The sequence below is a fragment of the Gadus macrocephalus genome, chromosome 4, assembly GCF_031168955.1.
Source record: "Gadus macrocephalus chromosome 4, ASM3116895v1".
Lineage (NCBI taxonomy): Eukaryota > Metazoa > Chordata > Actinopteri > Gadiformes > Gadidae > Gadus > Gadus macrocephalus.
In genome coordinates, this window is record NC_082385.1 from 29,383,616 (window position 1) to 29,400,267 (window position 16,652).

A 16,652-nucleotide genomic window follows, 5' to 3' on the forward strand; every position below is an offset into this window, starting at 1 on the left:
CTCCCCTGTCCTGTCTCCCTCCCCTGTCCTGTCTCTCTCCCCTGTCCTGTCTCCCTCCCCTGTCCTGTCTCTCTCCCCTGTCCTGTCTCTCTTCAGTCCTGTCTCTCTTCAGACTGTCTCTCTCCCCTGTCCTGTCTCTCTCCCCTGTCTCTCTCCCCCGTCCTGACCATAAAAGGCCCCAGTAACACTAGATGAAATAGCCCAATAGAAACAGTCCTGTCTCAGAGCTCAGCGTGCCACGGCGGACGGGAGGGTTGGGCCTCCCGCTCCCCTCCCCCCTCCTCCCGCCCGCCTCCCTCCTCCCCGTCCCCCGTCTTGGCCCTGGGCGAGGAGGGCCGGGCGTAGCCGGGGGCCTCGTGGTCCATGACGGACAGGAAGTCGTACAACGGGGCGGCGGGACGCCACCCGTCGTCACCCATCGTTCCTTTAGGGGGGAGGAGAGGGGAGGGAGAGGGGGGAGAGGGGGGAGGGGAGACACACACGTGTGATTGACTTTTTATACGCCCGACTGTAAAATCCGAGCGGCGGCGTGTTGTCACCCGATAGCGAGTGATTTAAGACGGGAGTCCTTGGCGATTCATTATTTTGGTGAAAACTAAAATAAAAGAATCGAATAATCATGATTACGTTATAACCCCTGGAGTGTTTTCAAAATGTACACGTTTTAGATGAAAAAAAACAACAACACCCTAGACCATGGATGCTTTCTGAACTAATCAGCGATGGGCCATTTGCCCTGAGCTTTAAAGTGTACCGTCGGTCGATGCAACTCTTGCAAGGGACAGCGTGAACTCTGACCTCCGACTTCAGGGCGCAGACTCTGCAGCGGCGCTGCTGAGTCTCACGTTATAAGAGCGAGCTTGAAATCGCAAAGACACGCATGTTGTGTCTTTAAGCGTGCGTGGAATGTTCTGGAACAACACGAAGACGTGTGTGAACGAGAGCGGCGCTCTCCCTGTTCCATAAACAAACACCGGGTCAAACCGTCAAAGGACGGGAGTCAGCTCACTTTAAATAGCAGAGGTTCAAACCCAACGATCATCACTTTCATCAAATGGCTTTAGCGCTGTATTTTAAAACATCGAATCCACAGCTCCCATTACAAAATGATTTGTGTGTTGTTAATGTTAGCCTAATGCACAGACACACACACACACAGATTATTATCTTTTGCTTGCGATTGATTTGTGGTTCTTTTCTAGCTTATCTCTTGCTAGAGATCAATACATTGTTTCATGGATGATCTCTTGTCCTCAACACTCATTACAGCTACATTTTATCTATTCATAATTTATTTGAATTTATTAATTAATGTTTTCAATGTTTGGTTTTCAATGTTTTCGACACAGTTTCCTGAACTCGGCTACCCGGTGCCAACGACCGTCTGTACCTGTGGGTGGTTCGGTCCCGTCCCGGATGCCCTCCAGCCAGTGCAGGACGGAGCGCGCCACTATGGGCCCGTGGGAGGGGTAGTGGTAGAGCTCCCCGCTGGGCAGCTGGGACAGGACCAGCGCGGGGAGGGGGGGCAGGGAGCCCAGGTACGTCCGCAGCACGGAGGCCCCAGCGGGGGTACGGCCCCTGCAGCCCGGGAACGTAGGAATGAGGGTTGGGTTGATGAGGCGTCGACGCAGTGACGCTTTTATCCAAAGAGACTCACAATAAGTACATTTGTCCGAAGAAAGAGAAACAACAATATATCGCCCTCGCTCATCCAGTAAGGATGTTCATTAGAAACAAGTGCCGAGCAATTACAAATGCTAGGCTAACCCATTAGCTCGGATAAGAGCTCTTTGAGAGTTGAATACAATATTATTAATGCATCATAACCACATACAGGTTACCATTACAGCTCTTTATGGGTGAATTCATTATTATAATTGCAGTTAATAAACACACGTGATATCATTACAGGTATTTCAGGGGTCAATTATTTATAATTATAATTATTACATAAATATTTGATCCTTTCTGCTCTATTATGGGCGAGTTATGTATTATTAATGCGATTGTTATCATCAAATGGTACAACAGAGATTGTGTGTCCACCATAGTAGCTCTACAGATGACCAAGAGCAACGTGCAACAGGTGCTCATTCTCTGTTCCACATGAGCAGGGGACATCACTGGAGTCCCACCTGTGGTCACATGTCAGTGTTAAGCAACTCATCATACAGTTAAGGACTAAGGGGAGGGCCGGGCATCCTACCCCGAGGCTATCCTGCCTCCATTAAACCGCCTGCAAATAACCTCACCATGACAGGTGTAGGCTAGTGTGTGTGTGTGTGTGTGTGAGAGTGAGAGTGAGAGAGTGAGTGAGTGAGTGAGTGAGTGAGTGAGTGAGTGAGTGAGTGAGTGAGTGAGTGAGTGAGTGAGTGAGTGAGTGAGTGAGTGAGTGAGTGAGTGAGTGAGTGAGTGAGTGAGTGAGTGAGTGAGTGAGAGAGAGAGAGAGAGAGAGAGAGAGTGAGTGAGTGAGTGAGTGAGTGAGTGAGTGAGTGAGTGAGTGAGTGAGTGAGAAAGAGACAGACAGACAGACAGACAGACAGACAGACAGACAGACAGACAGACAGACAGACAGACAGACAGACAGACAGACAAGGAGAGAGAGAGAGAGACAGACAGACAGACAGACAGAGACAGAGAGACAGACAGACAGACACAGAGACAGAGAGAGACAGACAGACAGACAGACAGACAGACAGAGAGAGAGCGAGAGCGAGAGCGAGATGGACAGAAAGAGACAGACATACAGAGAGAGACTCCACCTACAGGTGTATCCAGCAGGGCAGGTAGCCCTCGGCCCCGCCCTCTCCCCTCCCCCCGGCCGCCGCCCTCACTTCCCGCAGCACCGCCTGGGTCTCCCTCCTCGCCCACTCGTCCTCCTCCTCCTCCTCCTCCTCGCTCCCCACGAAGAGGAGCAGCAGGGGCCGGCCCAGGGCCAGGTAGGACGGCAGGTTGGCCACCGTCAGCTCTGGCTGGGCGCGGCGACAGACATCCAGGGTTATAGATCCAACATGGAGGACGTGAAGGCGCACAGGTCCACAACCAAGGTGTCTAGTTCCCACGTCCACGCGGGTACACACACACACACACACACACACACACACACACGGTGGCTCTTCAATCGTACCTACAGCCCATTACCGCTCTGCGCATGTGGTCTTCAGGCGTACAAACTAAGTCAGCGTTATTTATTAGTCGGCTCCGGCGTTCGCTGGAGCGAATGGCGGCCCTTACAGATGAAGACGAATTGATTTCCCCGCCATTTGCCGTAGCTTAGCGCGGCGTTTAATCGATCAACGCCTGCTTTCGAGGTCCCGGTTTACACACACACACACACACACACACACACACACACACACACACACAGATGGATCGACCACACACACACACACACACACACACAGATGGATCAACCACACACACACACAGATGGATCATTCACACACTCTCATACGCACCAATGGATCAACCACACACACACACACACACACACACCACCCCTACCATCTGGTGGAGCAGCGCAGCGTTGACCAGGGCGACCAGCTCTTCAGCCGAGGCCGGGAGGGGGAGGGGGAGGGGCCGGAGCAGGTCAGGGGGGGCGGGCGCCCAGGCGTCGGACGCCTTGTACAACAGGACCTCCGGTGACGACAGGCTCTGTGAGCGGCCGGCAGCCCTGAGCGACACACACACACACACACACACACACACACACACACACACACACACACACACACACACACACACACACACACACACACACACACACACACACACACACACACACACACACACACACACACACACGAGGGTCGGAACAGAGGAAGGGAAGAGAAAACAAATCATTAGCGGAGGAAGACGTTTACGGGGCTTCTTCCTGCTTATTCCTTTCGATTTCATCAACTTTGAATCAATTTTGAATCAGGGAGTTGAATCATGAGTGTAACGGGCCTGTCGCACACAAACTCAGGGTGAACTCCGGAGTACCGGGTCCAAAGAGGATCAGGAGCTGCCCTTTCAAACATGCGACACACAGCAGGAGATAGGCCGCGTCAGACGTGCTCACACATATCAGAGATCCACGGTTTATATTAGGTGAGGGCTTGCACCTGGGTAGAGCGTAGGGCTGCTCGATTATGGGGAGAATCATAATCAGGATTAATTGGGTCAATATTGAAATCACGATTATTCAAACGATTGTTTTTGAGTTTGAAAACATGTTGCATTTATTCAGCTTGTCTCTCAGATATTTCTTTTGTAACTGAGAACTTTGGAATTTCCCCTTTAAGTAATACAAAAAGAAATGTACACAAAATGGTCAAAAAGAAAATGGTCCCATCTAAAATGATATACAGAAATGTATCCAGCTGTCCTGCCCTTTTTCTATAAAAAATAAAAAAAATCGAAAAACTTGATTATGTTAATTTTGTGATCGTTTGACGCTAAAATCGAAATCGCGATAAAAATTCGACCAGCCCAAGTAAAGCGTGTAGGAAGCAATATGTGACGCATAAAGCATGCAGCGGTAGTCGCAGTGTTTTGTTTACCACACATCTTAGATGGCGGCTGAGCTAACCAACTCTGTATGCCGACTCTTTTTGAGGTGATCAATGCTGCGTTTATGCAGACGTATCCGCAATAATCATCAGAAGAGTGGAAAGCAGAAAGAAGTCGGATCGCAAAATACACCGATAAGAAGAGAAAGATACGAAGAGGCTACAAGTGCTTCGGTGCGAACAGGTTTCGCGCCAAATGCGGGATGGGAACGTCATCAACACATCAGACAGCGACACAGCCACTCACTCGTTGTGAATTCTCAGAATCACCTGACCTACCCTCGGGGCCCAATGAAGTTAACTCCAGAGGGGCGGATTCTGACATTTTCCTTCACACATACAGCCGCACCGGGGATTATACAAAGGCCTCTTGGTCTGCTTTTTATTAGTCATGTACATTTGACCTCGTTCGCTAATGGTGAGATTTACTTGAAACTACCCGATAAAGGGTGAAAGGTTAATTCATCCTGATTTGGATTGGCTCATTGTTTCATAAGGGCCCTGAAGAATCTGCACTGAATGCACCGTGACTTCATCACACACACACACACACACACACACACACACACACACACACACACACACACACACACACACACACACACACACACACACACACACACACACACACACACACACACACACACACACGTCTCAGTTAACATGCTGTGAGGGCTCCCTATCATATATTAGATTTAAGTTTAATTTATTTAACTTCTCCTCCTAACTCACTGCATCACTCTTAACATTTATCTTTCTATAACCATGAGGCAGCTCAAAATGCCGCGGTGAAGCGGTGGAACTTAGCCGAAGCTACGCGGTTAGAGACCATCATCATCATGGCTGCTATCTGAGAGTAGCCTAGCCTGTTTGAACACACATCAGTGTGCGGTTACCAGCTCTCTGCCAGGCTATCCGTTAGCATGCCGGCTAGCACCTCGCCTCTCAGCGCCGTCGCCGCCGCACTGAACACTGCTGTGCCTGAGAGGGGAGAAGAGAAGAAGAAGAGCCGGGGGTCAAAAGGTCAATGTCGTGATTCCTTAATTGTGTTTTTTTTTTTTGTTTGAATCCCAAAGTCCCCCTGGTCTTTATTCCATTAGTCAAAGGAACGCTGTAAGATTCCATGTCCTGGAGACTCCGGGGTTCCTGGGTTTGGGTTCACTGTTCCCTGGGGGACGCCGTCCTAACCGCTGTGATTGGCCCTTCATTTCATGATGTCCCGAGAGGCGGGGAAACCGTGGACCCCTTAGAACTGAGACTCCGTCGCGGACCGCTGCTAAATGTTTCCATTTCTATCCTGTGGTGTTTACATGCTGGCAGGGTTCCTGATTCTTCCCAAAGATAAGAGTTTTCTCCTTAAACCTAAATCATGCTGAATATTCCCCAGTTAAACCGTCAGGTTAGATTGTTTAAACTCGTGTTGTGGGAGGAAACCGAAGGAAGTCCACCAAGGTTGTAAAATGTTACGTAAAACAATCGCTGATGAAGGTCTGAGGCAAGGAACCATTTACAACTTTAAGAAAAATAAATAGCATTTGAGGAACTTATCCAAAACAGAAAAACCACATTTCAAAGTAATCCATCCTCTCTAAGGCCTTAAATACTGTTTTCTTGACTTTTCCAAAAGCAACAAGTGACATTGGGTGGGCTGTGTGCGTGCGTGCGTGCGTGCGTGCGTGCGTGCGTGCGTGCGTGCGTGCGTGCGTGCGTGCGTGCGTGCGTGCGTGCGTGCGTGCGTGCGTGCGTGCGTGCGTGCGTGCGTGCGTGCGTGCGTGCGTGCGTGCGTGCGTGCGTGCGTGCGTGCGTGCGTGCGTGCGTGCGTGCGTGCGTGCGTGCGTGCGTGCGTGCGTGCGTGCGTGCGTGCGTGCGTGCGTGCGTGCGTGCGTGCGTGCGTGCGTGCGTGCGTGCGTGCGTGCGTGCGTGCGTGCGTGCGTGCGTGCGTGCGTGCGTGCGTGCGTGCGTGCGTGCGTGCGTGCGTGCGTGCGTGCGTGCGTGCGTGCGTGCGTGCGTGCGTGCGTGCGTGCGTGCGTGCGTGCGTGCGTGCGTGCGTGCGTGCGTGCGTGCGTGCGTGCGTGCGTGCGTGCGTGCGTGCGTGCGTGCGTGCGTGCGTGCGTGCGTGCGTGCGTGCGTGCGTGCGTGCGTGCGTGCGTGCGTGCGTGCGTGCGTGCGTGCGTGCGTGCGTGCGTGCGTGCGTGCGTGCGTGCGTGCGTGCGTGCGTGCGTGCGTGCGTGCGTGCGTGCGTGCGTGCGTGCGTGCGTGCGTGCGTGCGTGCGTGCGTGCGTGCGTGCGTGCGTGCGTGCGTGCGTGCGTGCGTGCGTGCGTGCGTGCGTGCGTGCGTGCGTGCGTGCGTGCGTGCGTGCGTGCGTGCGTGCGTGCGTGCGTGCGTGCGTGCGTGCGTGCGTGCGTGCGTGCGTGCGTGCGTGCGTGCGTGCGTGCGTGCGTGCGTGCGTGCGTGCGTGCGTGCGTGCGTGCGTGCGTGCGTGCGTGCGTGCGTGCGTGCGTGCGTGCGTGCGTGCGTGCGTGCGTGCGTGCGTGCGTGCGTGCGTGCGTGCGTGCGTGCGTGCGTGCGTGCGTGCGTGCGTGCGTGCGTGCGTGCGTGCGTGCGTGCGTGCGTGCGTGCGTGCGTGCGTGCGTGCGTGCGTGCGTGCGTGCGTGCGTGCGTGCGTGCGTGCGTGCTCTCTAGTCGCGAATGAAAAGGGTTTCTCTTACGGGGGTCCGCAGTGGTCTTAAACAGTCCCAGGACCCGGTCCGGTTTGCAGGCCGAGAGGTCTGACCCGGGCACTTCCTGTAGAAACGACCTCACTTCCTCCTGCGTGGACAGCAGCAGTGGGGACGGCACGAGGCTCCTGTGGAGTAAGCATATGGAATAGGGTCTGGTTTAGATTGATATACACAATCGCTGATCCTCTGACGCTGGATCTGATTTCTTGAACACATTGCAGTGACAGTAGTGTTTGTGCATGATGTTAAAATCAAGCACGCATTTGGTTGTGATGATAGAAATGCCATAAAATTAGGAACGTAAAAGTTTTCGTCGATGCAGATATCTTCGTTCGAGATCTTCTTCTATTCGTCTCCTAATCCAAAAAAATCGTTCAGACTTCGATTTCAAATACGTTTAAAAAAAAAATACGAGAAAAACGTAATCTCACAGGAAGCATGTCCTCCCTCAATGCTTAATCTTGTGGTCATATTTGTGAGCTTAATGGCGGTTTCCTGTCACAGGGAGCTTAACCATGATAAGAAACACTCAAAATAAACATTGCGAGTTGTGGCGACGGATCCTGCGACTGATTATTATTGGATGCCAGACGTGACGCTGTGATGGATGCAGTTTCATATCTCATTAGCATAAACAGCTACAACTGTTTACTGTCTCATCATCAACCGTTAGAACAGTTGAAATGCTGTATGCAAAAGAATGGTGACCACGATGGTGACGTAGGTAAAAAAAACAATCATCCTGTCTATCATCGACTAGACAGGATGTTTCTGTGCAAGATAAGATAAGAAAGAAAAATGACACAGTACTGTAACCAGCGTTCATTAGTAGAAACTAAACCAGGGCGGCGCTGCTCACACGAGGATGAACCGGTGCAGCGCCTCGCTACCCAGCATGCCTCTGTATCGCTGGGCCGTCTCCTGGGGGCGGAGCAGCAGGACGCTGGGGAAGGCCCTGATTGGCTGGAAGGGGTACGGGCGGTCGGCGGCCATTGGCTGAGCGGCGCAGAGGTCGGTCCACTCCCCGCAGTCGACCACGCCCATCTGAACGCCGGCCACCTCCGAGTCTGAAAGCGGCCGGAGACGACGTCGTCGACGCGTTTCGGTTATCCAATTACCAGCGGTCAAAAAACGATTTAAATAAAGGTTTGACACTTTTGTGCAAAGTCGCTTTACATTAAGCTGTTTAGTATCTCCTCGGGGTAGTGCACTGTTGTTGCTTCCAACGTCCACGAAAATGAAAGGTGCTGTATGAATTTAGTGCAATATTTGTATTACAAGTCAGTAACTGAGTCACACATTTAAAGTGGAAAGTTGTTTAGTCATTCATTATCCATCCATCTTTCTAACTAGCGGTCGAATTCGAACACTAAAACACTTTCAAATAATGATATAGTGTATCCAATAATATGAATATATGAATGAATTAAATCCTAAAGATGAACTCAACTCAAGGGAGCAGTTATGTCCGAATAATAAAAAAATACATGAATCAAGGCCGCGAAGAAATGTTAATGTGTAAAAAGTATAATGTTGATTGGAAAGCGTAAGCCAAAGGAAAAGCTGCTGCTGCGTCTCGAGTCTTTACCTGCAAGTCTGTCAGCGACCTCAATGAACTTACTAAGGACCGCCATGGAAACAGCGTCCCCTGTTGTTACAAAGAAGGACAACATAACTATATTGAAACCCGAAATATATTGGATATTTTCAATTGATAAATGAATAGAAATAAAAATCTTCAAATTTAGATATTGGTTTGAAGACTAATTGATTAATCCGCTAATCATTTCCACATTACTGGTTGCAGGGCCAATCAATCACACGCTGAAAACGTTATCATTAAGAAACAAAGCATATTCTACATCCTGCAGAGGTCATCTAGGCCGCGTTCAATGACGATCGGTACTTATAACCTGTATATTTTGTATGTTGTTCAGCAAAACCCATGTTAGTGACGGTTTAACAGTAAGATAGGCTCATATGACTTCAAGTTAACTAAACAGACTAGATTTCTGCAAGCGTCTCTCACTTGGGAAAATGCAAAACCTCTCCCCACTAATAAAATTTGTTTGTAGAAGTTGGCCCCTGAAAAGGAATTCAGTTTCATGCAACGGATATCTGGGTTTTTGTGCCCGATGGTTTGTCGTGTCTCACATTTCAGGTAGAACAGTGCCACCGTGAGGCTGTGCTCTGCTACTGCAGGGAGGAAGTTGTCGCTGTTGAGCAGCGTTACGGCGTCCATGTCCAATGAGACGCCTCGGCTCCTGAAGACCGACTCGGCCACCTCGTCGTCCAACATGTCTGCACTCGGGCGCACACAAACATGCACACACAGTTTTTACGTGTCTTAATGTCACACTGTTTACATTTTGAATAAATGTTAACAGTGTAAGCAATATAATTTAAGTGTCATATGATAATTTGTCGCTGTACAAGATGGACGTCGTTTTACCGAGCTCCGACCAGTCATCTGCATGCTCTCTCTCCTCCTCCTCCTCCTCCTCCTCCCCTTCCTCTTCCTCGTGCCCCCCAGCTCTCTCCTGGGCATTGAACAGCCCCACCACCTCCTCAAGGTTGGTCAGGGTCAGATACTTGACCCCTGAGCCCTGGTAGAGAGAGTTGAAACCAATGGGTAGGAAAACATATTAAACACGCATTTAAAAACCACGGATCAAAAGTCGATCAAAATCTGCTGACTGTCTTTTCGGGGGCCGGTTCTTGTCTCAACTCGACTGTTGTCCTTCTCACTTAAACATTGCATTAGATGGGTGATTTTATGCCATGAGGTTGATCCGTTTAACAATCTGTCTGTCCCTGTGCCTTAGAGACGTTAGGATAGATCCGTCTACCTGTCTACCCAGTGGACTGTGGCGAATGTTGCTGATCTATGCAGTGTACATCTAGGTGGTCACGCCTACTTGTGATGTCACTAAGGCCAGGGACTGGCAGATTTTCAAACTGCTTGCAATGGCTAATCACACTCACACCTGATGGCATAATATCACCCTTTTAACGACTAAACGTAGGTGTGTCTAAATTACTTTTGGATGAATGCATCCGCTCATTAAATGACTAAATTTGGTTGTGTGGATACATATGTCCTTCTGGGATGGCCATTTCATGGTGTGTAACAGAAATAACAATACACAATATCAAAATAACAGCAACCCAGTCTCCACTGGAGCAAATGGTAACGTGAGACAACAGAGCGAGGCACAAACAGGGAACACAATGAAAAGGTGATTGGCATGTTATTTACATGTGATGAATTTGTAGTGAACATGCTATGAATGAACTCACCTGTCCTGGAAGCCTGTAGGCCACGTTGAACTCCTCAGGTGTTTTCACCGCAGGACTCTCTCTGGACACACACACACACACACACACACACACAATCAAATGTTGGAAAAACAAAGGATTTGACCATACCACAGAGTCGTGAATACTGAGGCAGATGTGGGATGCTGAACATAGAAATAAAACAAGGAAGCCCACAACACGTTTTCCCTAAAATAACTACACGCCGAAACAACTCGACTATATAGTTTCGTAATACACACAACTCGAATGTGTATCGATGTATGTAATGAAGGCAAGAGTTGACCAGAATAAAAAAAGATGCCACTAAATCCTACACACTGCACCTTTAATGGATTAAAGAGCTGTAGTACAGAAGCGACATAGTGCAGCTTTAACCTACGGAAATATTGACTACAGCGTCACACACACACACACACACACACACACACACACACACACACACACACACACACACACACACACACACACACACACACACACACACACACACACACACACACACACACACACACACACACAGACACACACACACCAGCCTCCCATCACCTGTGCACTAGCATCAGCAGGGCCAGGCCTCGCAGCCTCCAGGCTAAAGTGGTGGCCACGGCCCGGTCTGGGTGCTCGGTGCTGGGCCGGCAGAACAGGAAGAGCTGGGGCGTCTGGAGGAGGGTATGGTGGGGGTGGACGGAGGAGGGGTCCTCACGCACCTCTGTCTGGTGGTCGGGGAAGAAGGAATGGCCACAGGTGTACAGGATGCAATTCTGAGGACGTCCTTGAAGACGTCTTAGTGGGCTCCATTTTGTTTTTATTGTATTCATTTTTTATGACCAGACTTTTCGAAGACACGGATCTAGCCGCAGGTCTTAATACAGCAACATTTCAATCTAATACTATATAGATCAGGGGTCTTAAACTCGCGGCCCGGGGGCCAATTGAGGCCCACGGGATGATATTTTGTGGTAAGTTTAGCGTTAGTGCGGCCCGCGCGTTGTTGTCAAACGCACATTTTTTGCTGAGTCGCTTGCCACGCTTTTTTATCACTTGTGATAGGGTAACCAGATGGGACAGTCCCAATTTTGAGTTGCGTGTCCTGAGTCCCGTCAAACGCCAAAGAACGCTATAAATGTCCGGGTTTCGACCAACCGCTATGAAATGTCCCCTGTTGTCAGCGATTACAGAGCCAACGTGATCTAATTATAGCCCGATATTTAACTTAGATTGGGTCAGTTGTGCCCCTTTTTTTGTGGAATACTTGATGCGGCCCAGCCTGACCCAGACACTACCTCCAGCGGCCCCCAGGTAAGTTGAGTTTGAGACCCCTGATATAGATGTTTCGTCATGGGACAATAATAAGGTGTCCTTTTAGCGCTAGAATTGATATTCATAAATTCAAGCTGAATAGTAAATAAACATTACAATTAAAATCTCCTTGGAACCAATATGAAATATTCTTAATTTCTTTTACTTTTGGTCATTGTTTGTTGAAACTCCCCCCGGGGAGAGGTTCCCCTCAACGCCCGCTTTAGTCCTCGAGGAGGCCCCTGGGTTGACTCACCACCAGGGGGGCCTCCATGAGCCGCAGGAACCCGTGGAGGTCCAGGGTGGACAGGGGCCGCCTCATGGGGGTCCTGGGGCAGCGGGGGTCGGGGGCCCCCGAGCCGGCCGGGCCCTGGAGGAGCCGGCAGTGGAGGAACCAGACCCCCGCTGTGAGGCCCGGGTCCATGCTGGGGGGGGGGGACAGGGTAGGAATTCTTTACTAATTCATTTGTATTCATTATTTTTTATTAACCTATTTTTTTTTTATTGCCTTCATTAGTTCATCGAAATTGCTACTTGGGCCCTCTGCAATCAGCTTATCGTGAAACGCAAAATTAAAGGCTAATTGATAAATTAATAAAAGTGGATTTTGATTGCATTATTCATTGCTATGAATAATCTCAGGAACAACAAAGGGCAAAATAAACGCAATTTACTATTTTCATAATTATAAGACAACCTTGTTAACTTTATGACATAAATGACGGGATGGGGAGTGAGGGAGATGAAATTACCACTATCACTATTCTAAAGAAAATAAGTAGTGGTCTCTAGTGGTCATTTGATTCCTGAACTGGGTCCAAGGCTGACCCGGTCCAAACCAGCGCTGACCCGGTTGAGTAAACAATGGTCGGGTGCTCCTCGTTTGACTATGGGCGTGTTGAAAACAGACCGGTTACCCCAGCTGCTCCAGTAGGGGTCCCCCGGTAGTGAGGACGAACTGGTGCTTGGCTCCGTACACAAACACCGTCTCCATCAGCGAGCGGTGCTCTGGGGAGACAACACCTTTAGCCTCCAGGGGTTTACACCACCAGAACCATCCCTCTGGGGAGACACCACCTTTAGCCTCCAGGGGTTTACACCACCAGAACCATCCCTCGGGCGGGAGCAGAGAGCTCCAAGGGTTTAAAATAGGATATCACATTTCTAACAGACAAGAGATACCGATAAATAGATAGAGTGACAGGCAGACAGACAGAAAGAGAGTGACAGGCAGACAGACAGAGAGAGAGGGGCAGACAGACAGACAGACAGACAGACAGACAGACAGACAGACAGACAGACAGACAGACAGACAGACAGACAGACAGACAGACAGACAGACAGACACACACAGAAAGAGAGAGAGACAGGCAGACAGAGTTAGATAGACAAACAGACAGACAGACAGACAGACAGACAGACAGACAGACAGACAGACAGACAGACAGACAGATACAGAAAGAGAGAGAGACAGCAGACAGAGAGATAGATAGACAGAAAGAGAGACAGGCAGACAGATGGATAGACAGACAGAGGGAGGCAGACGGCGAGACAGACAGAATCAATCAGAAAGACAAAGAGCATCACAGCGAGGTAACAAACTTCACTCTCTCTCTCCCTCCATCTCACTCCACCCTAACCCGACCCCCCCCCCACCCGAGGCTCACCCTGCGTGCCCAGCATCTGGACGTAGGCCAGCACCACGTTGCTCCTCCCCCACGCCGCGCGCTCCAGGGCCTGCAGGTCGGCCACGGACTGGGCGTAGCGCACCTCGTCAAACAGGACACCACTAGAGAGAGAGAGAGAGAGAGAGAGAGAGAGAGAGAGAGAGAGAGAGAGAGAGAGAGAGAGAGAGAGAGAGAGAGAGACAGAGACAGAGACAGAGACAGAGACAGAGACAGAGACAGAGAGAGAGCAATCATGCTTAAAGTAATAGTTTAATCTTTGATGGGCGATCATGCCTAATGTAATAATTCAACCTTTAATGTGCTGTAATTCTTAAGGCAATAGTTGAAGACGGACAGAGACAGACAGCTTGGCCCCCCTAGTAGTTTGAGTCAACCATCCAAAAAACATGGTGTATTTATTTTCCGCACTTGTGATTCCCACCACTAGGGGGATTTGTGAGTCATGTAACAGGTTTTCTGAAAGATGTGTTAATAAACTCCAATATCTGGTGCAAACACAAATCTTCAAAAACATACTGAAGAGTCACGAGAACAGAAACACAGTATCAGATAGACCTAAGCTGTGATGTGTGTTGGTTCAAAGTGTTGGTTCACAAACCAGCGTTCGACTGTAACATTAACCTGTTATAATAATTGAAAGGTCTGAAGTCAAACGTGAGTTCAGGGTACAAACATGAGTTCGGGAGTACAAACGTGAGTTTGGGAGCAAAAACGTGAGTTCATGAGAACATGTTTTCTGTTGACCAGTGCACTTACAACAGGACGTGTGCCACGATGGCATTGATGTCGAACACTGAGTCCACGTCAAAGCTCTTCAGAAGCTCAGCGTTCCTGAGGGAAACACACCACCATAACAAAAGACATTTATCTCAAAGGCAACATTACCAAGAAATGTATCTGCAGGATTGACATTGAGGGGGAAGACATAGCTTCACCTGACCTGTACCCGTGTTTCATGCAGACGTACCTGAACAGGTAGACCTTCTTCAGCAGCCGCTCTCCAGTGCAGAACTTGGCCGGCTGCCCCAGGCTGCAGTTCACCTGGACAGTGGGAACAAGATCTCAATATGGAGCTATAGCTGGATGTCTATTTCACCTCACAAACTTTTGTTCTCTTGTTTCTGTCCAGCTCACTGAAGTTCGATTTTTTTTAATCCATTTAGTATTTTATTATTGTGTGTGTGGGTGCGTGTGTGTGTGTTTGTGTGTGTGTGTGTGTGTTTGTGTGTGTGTGTGTTAGAGGTAGATCTACCAATAACAGGTAACTCCTGCTAAAACATGTTTAACATCTAGTGTAAGATTTGTTTAAGTGGAGATTTGGCGAGATTTGACCATAGCTAACTACATCACTTTATATCCAAGACTAGTTCTTTTAGCTTTTGGTTCTCCTTTAATCACAATCCGTCGCGTGTAACCCACAGCTCATAAACAAAACATTTGACTAATTTCCTTCCCATTCAGTCTCCAATCCACTGAATATTATCCAAAGCAAACAATAACCTAGGAGATGGAAAATCACTTGTTCAAAAATTAACCAAACCCCTGTTAACAGTCAATTATCTAATTCCTGTTCCTGTGCTCATTTGATTGAGTTCGACCCATTTATTACCCGGGAGATCAACGTGCCGTGACTCGAGTTATTATTAGGCTCTTATCTGGTTGAATAAATAAGAGAGAGAGGGATAATCGTCATCTGGGGTGTCGTTATGGTATATTAAAACCCGTCTCTGTGTTGTCTTCTGCTGCATAAAGTGCATGGATAGCAAACCCGTCGTCTGCATCTTGATTACAAATTGGATCACATCGTGTTTACGCCAGCGTCAGCATGATCGGTAGAACACCGTTTCTAATCCTTGTGGGCATTAGGAAGATCACGAGAGCTCTGTGTTACCTTGCCAACCACTATCCCATAATCCTGCAGGGCCTCCGCGGACTTGTCTAGCTGGACTAGGAAGAGGGAGATGGTGGGGGAGACTAGGGAAAGAGGGGCAGAGAGAAGGGGGATACACTTTTACAATGTCTTTAGCTCTCACAAACACAATTTAGTCATTGATAAATGTATTTTATGCAAAGCCACTCGGTTTAGATAAACCCAATATATGAGAGGGGATTTGAACCCTTTTCACCTTTGTCTATGGTTAGAACCCAGAACTAGGGCTGCTCGATTATGGGAAATATCTTAATCACGATTATTTTGGTCAATATTGAAATCACGATTATTCAAACTATTATTTTTGAATTTCAAAACATGTTGTATTTATTCAGCATGTCCCTCCCAAAGAAAACTTGTAAATGAGAACTTTGAAATTTCGCCCTAAAAAAATACACAAAATGGTCAAAAAGAAAATGTTTCAATCTAAAATAATAAACAGATATGTATCCAGCTGTTCTGCCCTTTCTATAAAACATTACATATATATAAAAAAAAAAAAACGCCCTACCCAGAACCATACGATACATGCGTTTCTAAACTAAATTAACTGTATCGCCATGATAATTCATAATGTACATGGTAGTTTCAAAATAAAACAAATGAACCATAAATATCTAAATTTTGTAGAGAAGGAAAAGTTGAGCAATGTGGAAAAAGTGTGTGCGTGTGTGTGTTATAAGCGGGTTTAACTAATAGTGCGTGTGTCTCCGTTAGTGCGTGTGTCCAAGCGCGTGCGTGTGCCAATTCAGCCACTTACCCCGATGCCCAAAGTACACAAACATAGTGCTCCCGGACTGCAGCTTCTCAGAGAAGCCCTCAGCGGAGTATTCGACCAGATGTGATCCGTTCTGCACATCGCAGCGTCCGGACTCCGTCCAGAGCCACAGCACCGCGGCCAGCATCGAAACCCACACCATGGCGACCAGCGCTTCTTAGTTAATCTACTATTTTAAGAGTTATGAGGAGATTGTTAGTGCGGTTGGGGAGCACCACATATTGTTCGGTACTATTCCGAGGAACATTCATTTGGGTCAATTGTGTGGCATTTTCATAACCCCCAGTATCACTCAGCTATGTGTACTCCGAACATGCATCGACACACCTTGAGTGTATAGTGTATACAACATCTCTAATTAA

General features: G+C 48.6%; 1 protein-coding gene across 1 annotated transcript in view; it reads right to left on the reverse strand.

The window, feature by feature from the left end:
- The window catches only part of txndc16 (thioredoxin domain containing 16), a 17,647-nt gene continuing 995 nt past the window's right edge, over positions 1 to 16,652 (reverse strand). The window contains exons 2-20 of the mRNA XM_060048993.1: positions 16,273 to 16,459; positions 15,474 to 15,556; positions 14,550 to 14,623; positions 14,339 to 14,413; positions 13,562 to 13,683; positions 12,812 to 12,902; positions 12,151 to 12,319; positions 11,142 to 11,308; positions 10,575 to 10,635; positions 9,727 to 9,880; positions 9,429 to 9,575; positions 8,863 to 8,922; positions 8,134 to 8,341; positions 7,263 to 7,399; positions 5,450 to 5,534; positions 3,505 to 3,673; positions 2,767 to 2,972; positions 1,391 to 1,578; positions 1 to 424 (exon numbers count right to left, since the gene is read on the reverse strand). Coding sequence (XP_059904976.1) covers positions 222 to 424; positions 1,391 to 1,578; positions 2,767 to 2,972; positions 3,505 to 3,673; positions 5,450 to 5,534; positions 7,263 to 7,399; positions 8,134 to 8,341; positions 8,863 to 8,922; positions 9,429 to 9,575; positions 9,727 to 9,880; positions 10,575 to 10,635; positions 11,142 to 11,308; positions 12,151 to 12,319; positions 12,812 to 12,902; positions 13,562 to 13,683; positions 14,339 to 14,413; positions 14,550 to 14,623; positions 15,474 to 15,556; positions 16,273 to 16,432 — 2,559 coding nt within the window. The 5' untranslated portion in view covers positions 16,433 to 16,459 and the 3' untranslated portion in view covers positions 1 to 221. The remainder of the gene's footprint in view (positions 425 to 1,390; positions 1,579 to 2,766; positions 2,973 to 3,504; positions 3,674 to 5,449; positions 5,535 to 7,262; positions 7,400 to 8,133; positions 8,342 to 8,862; positions 8,923 to 9,428; positions 9,576 to 9,726; positions 9,881 to 10,574; positions 10,636 to 11,141; positions 11,309 to 12,150; positions 12,320 to 12,811; positions 12,903 to 13,561; positions 13,684 to 14,338; positions 14,414 to 14,549; positions 14,624 to 15,473; positions 15,557 to 16,272; positions 16,460 to 16,652) is intronic.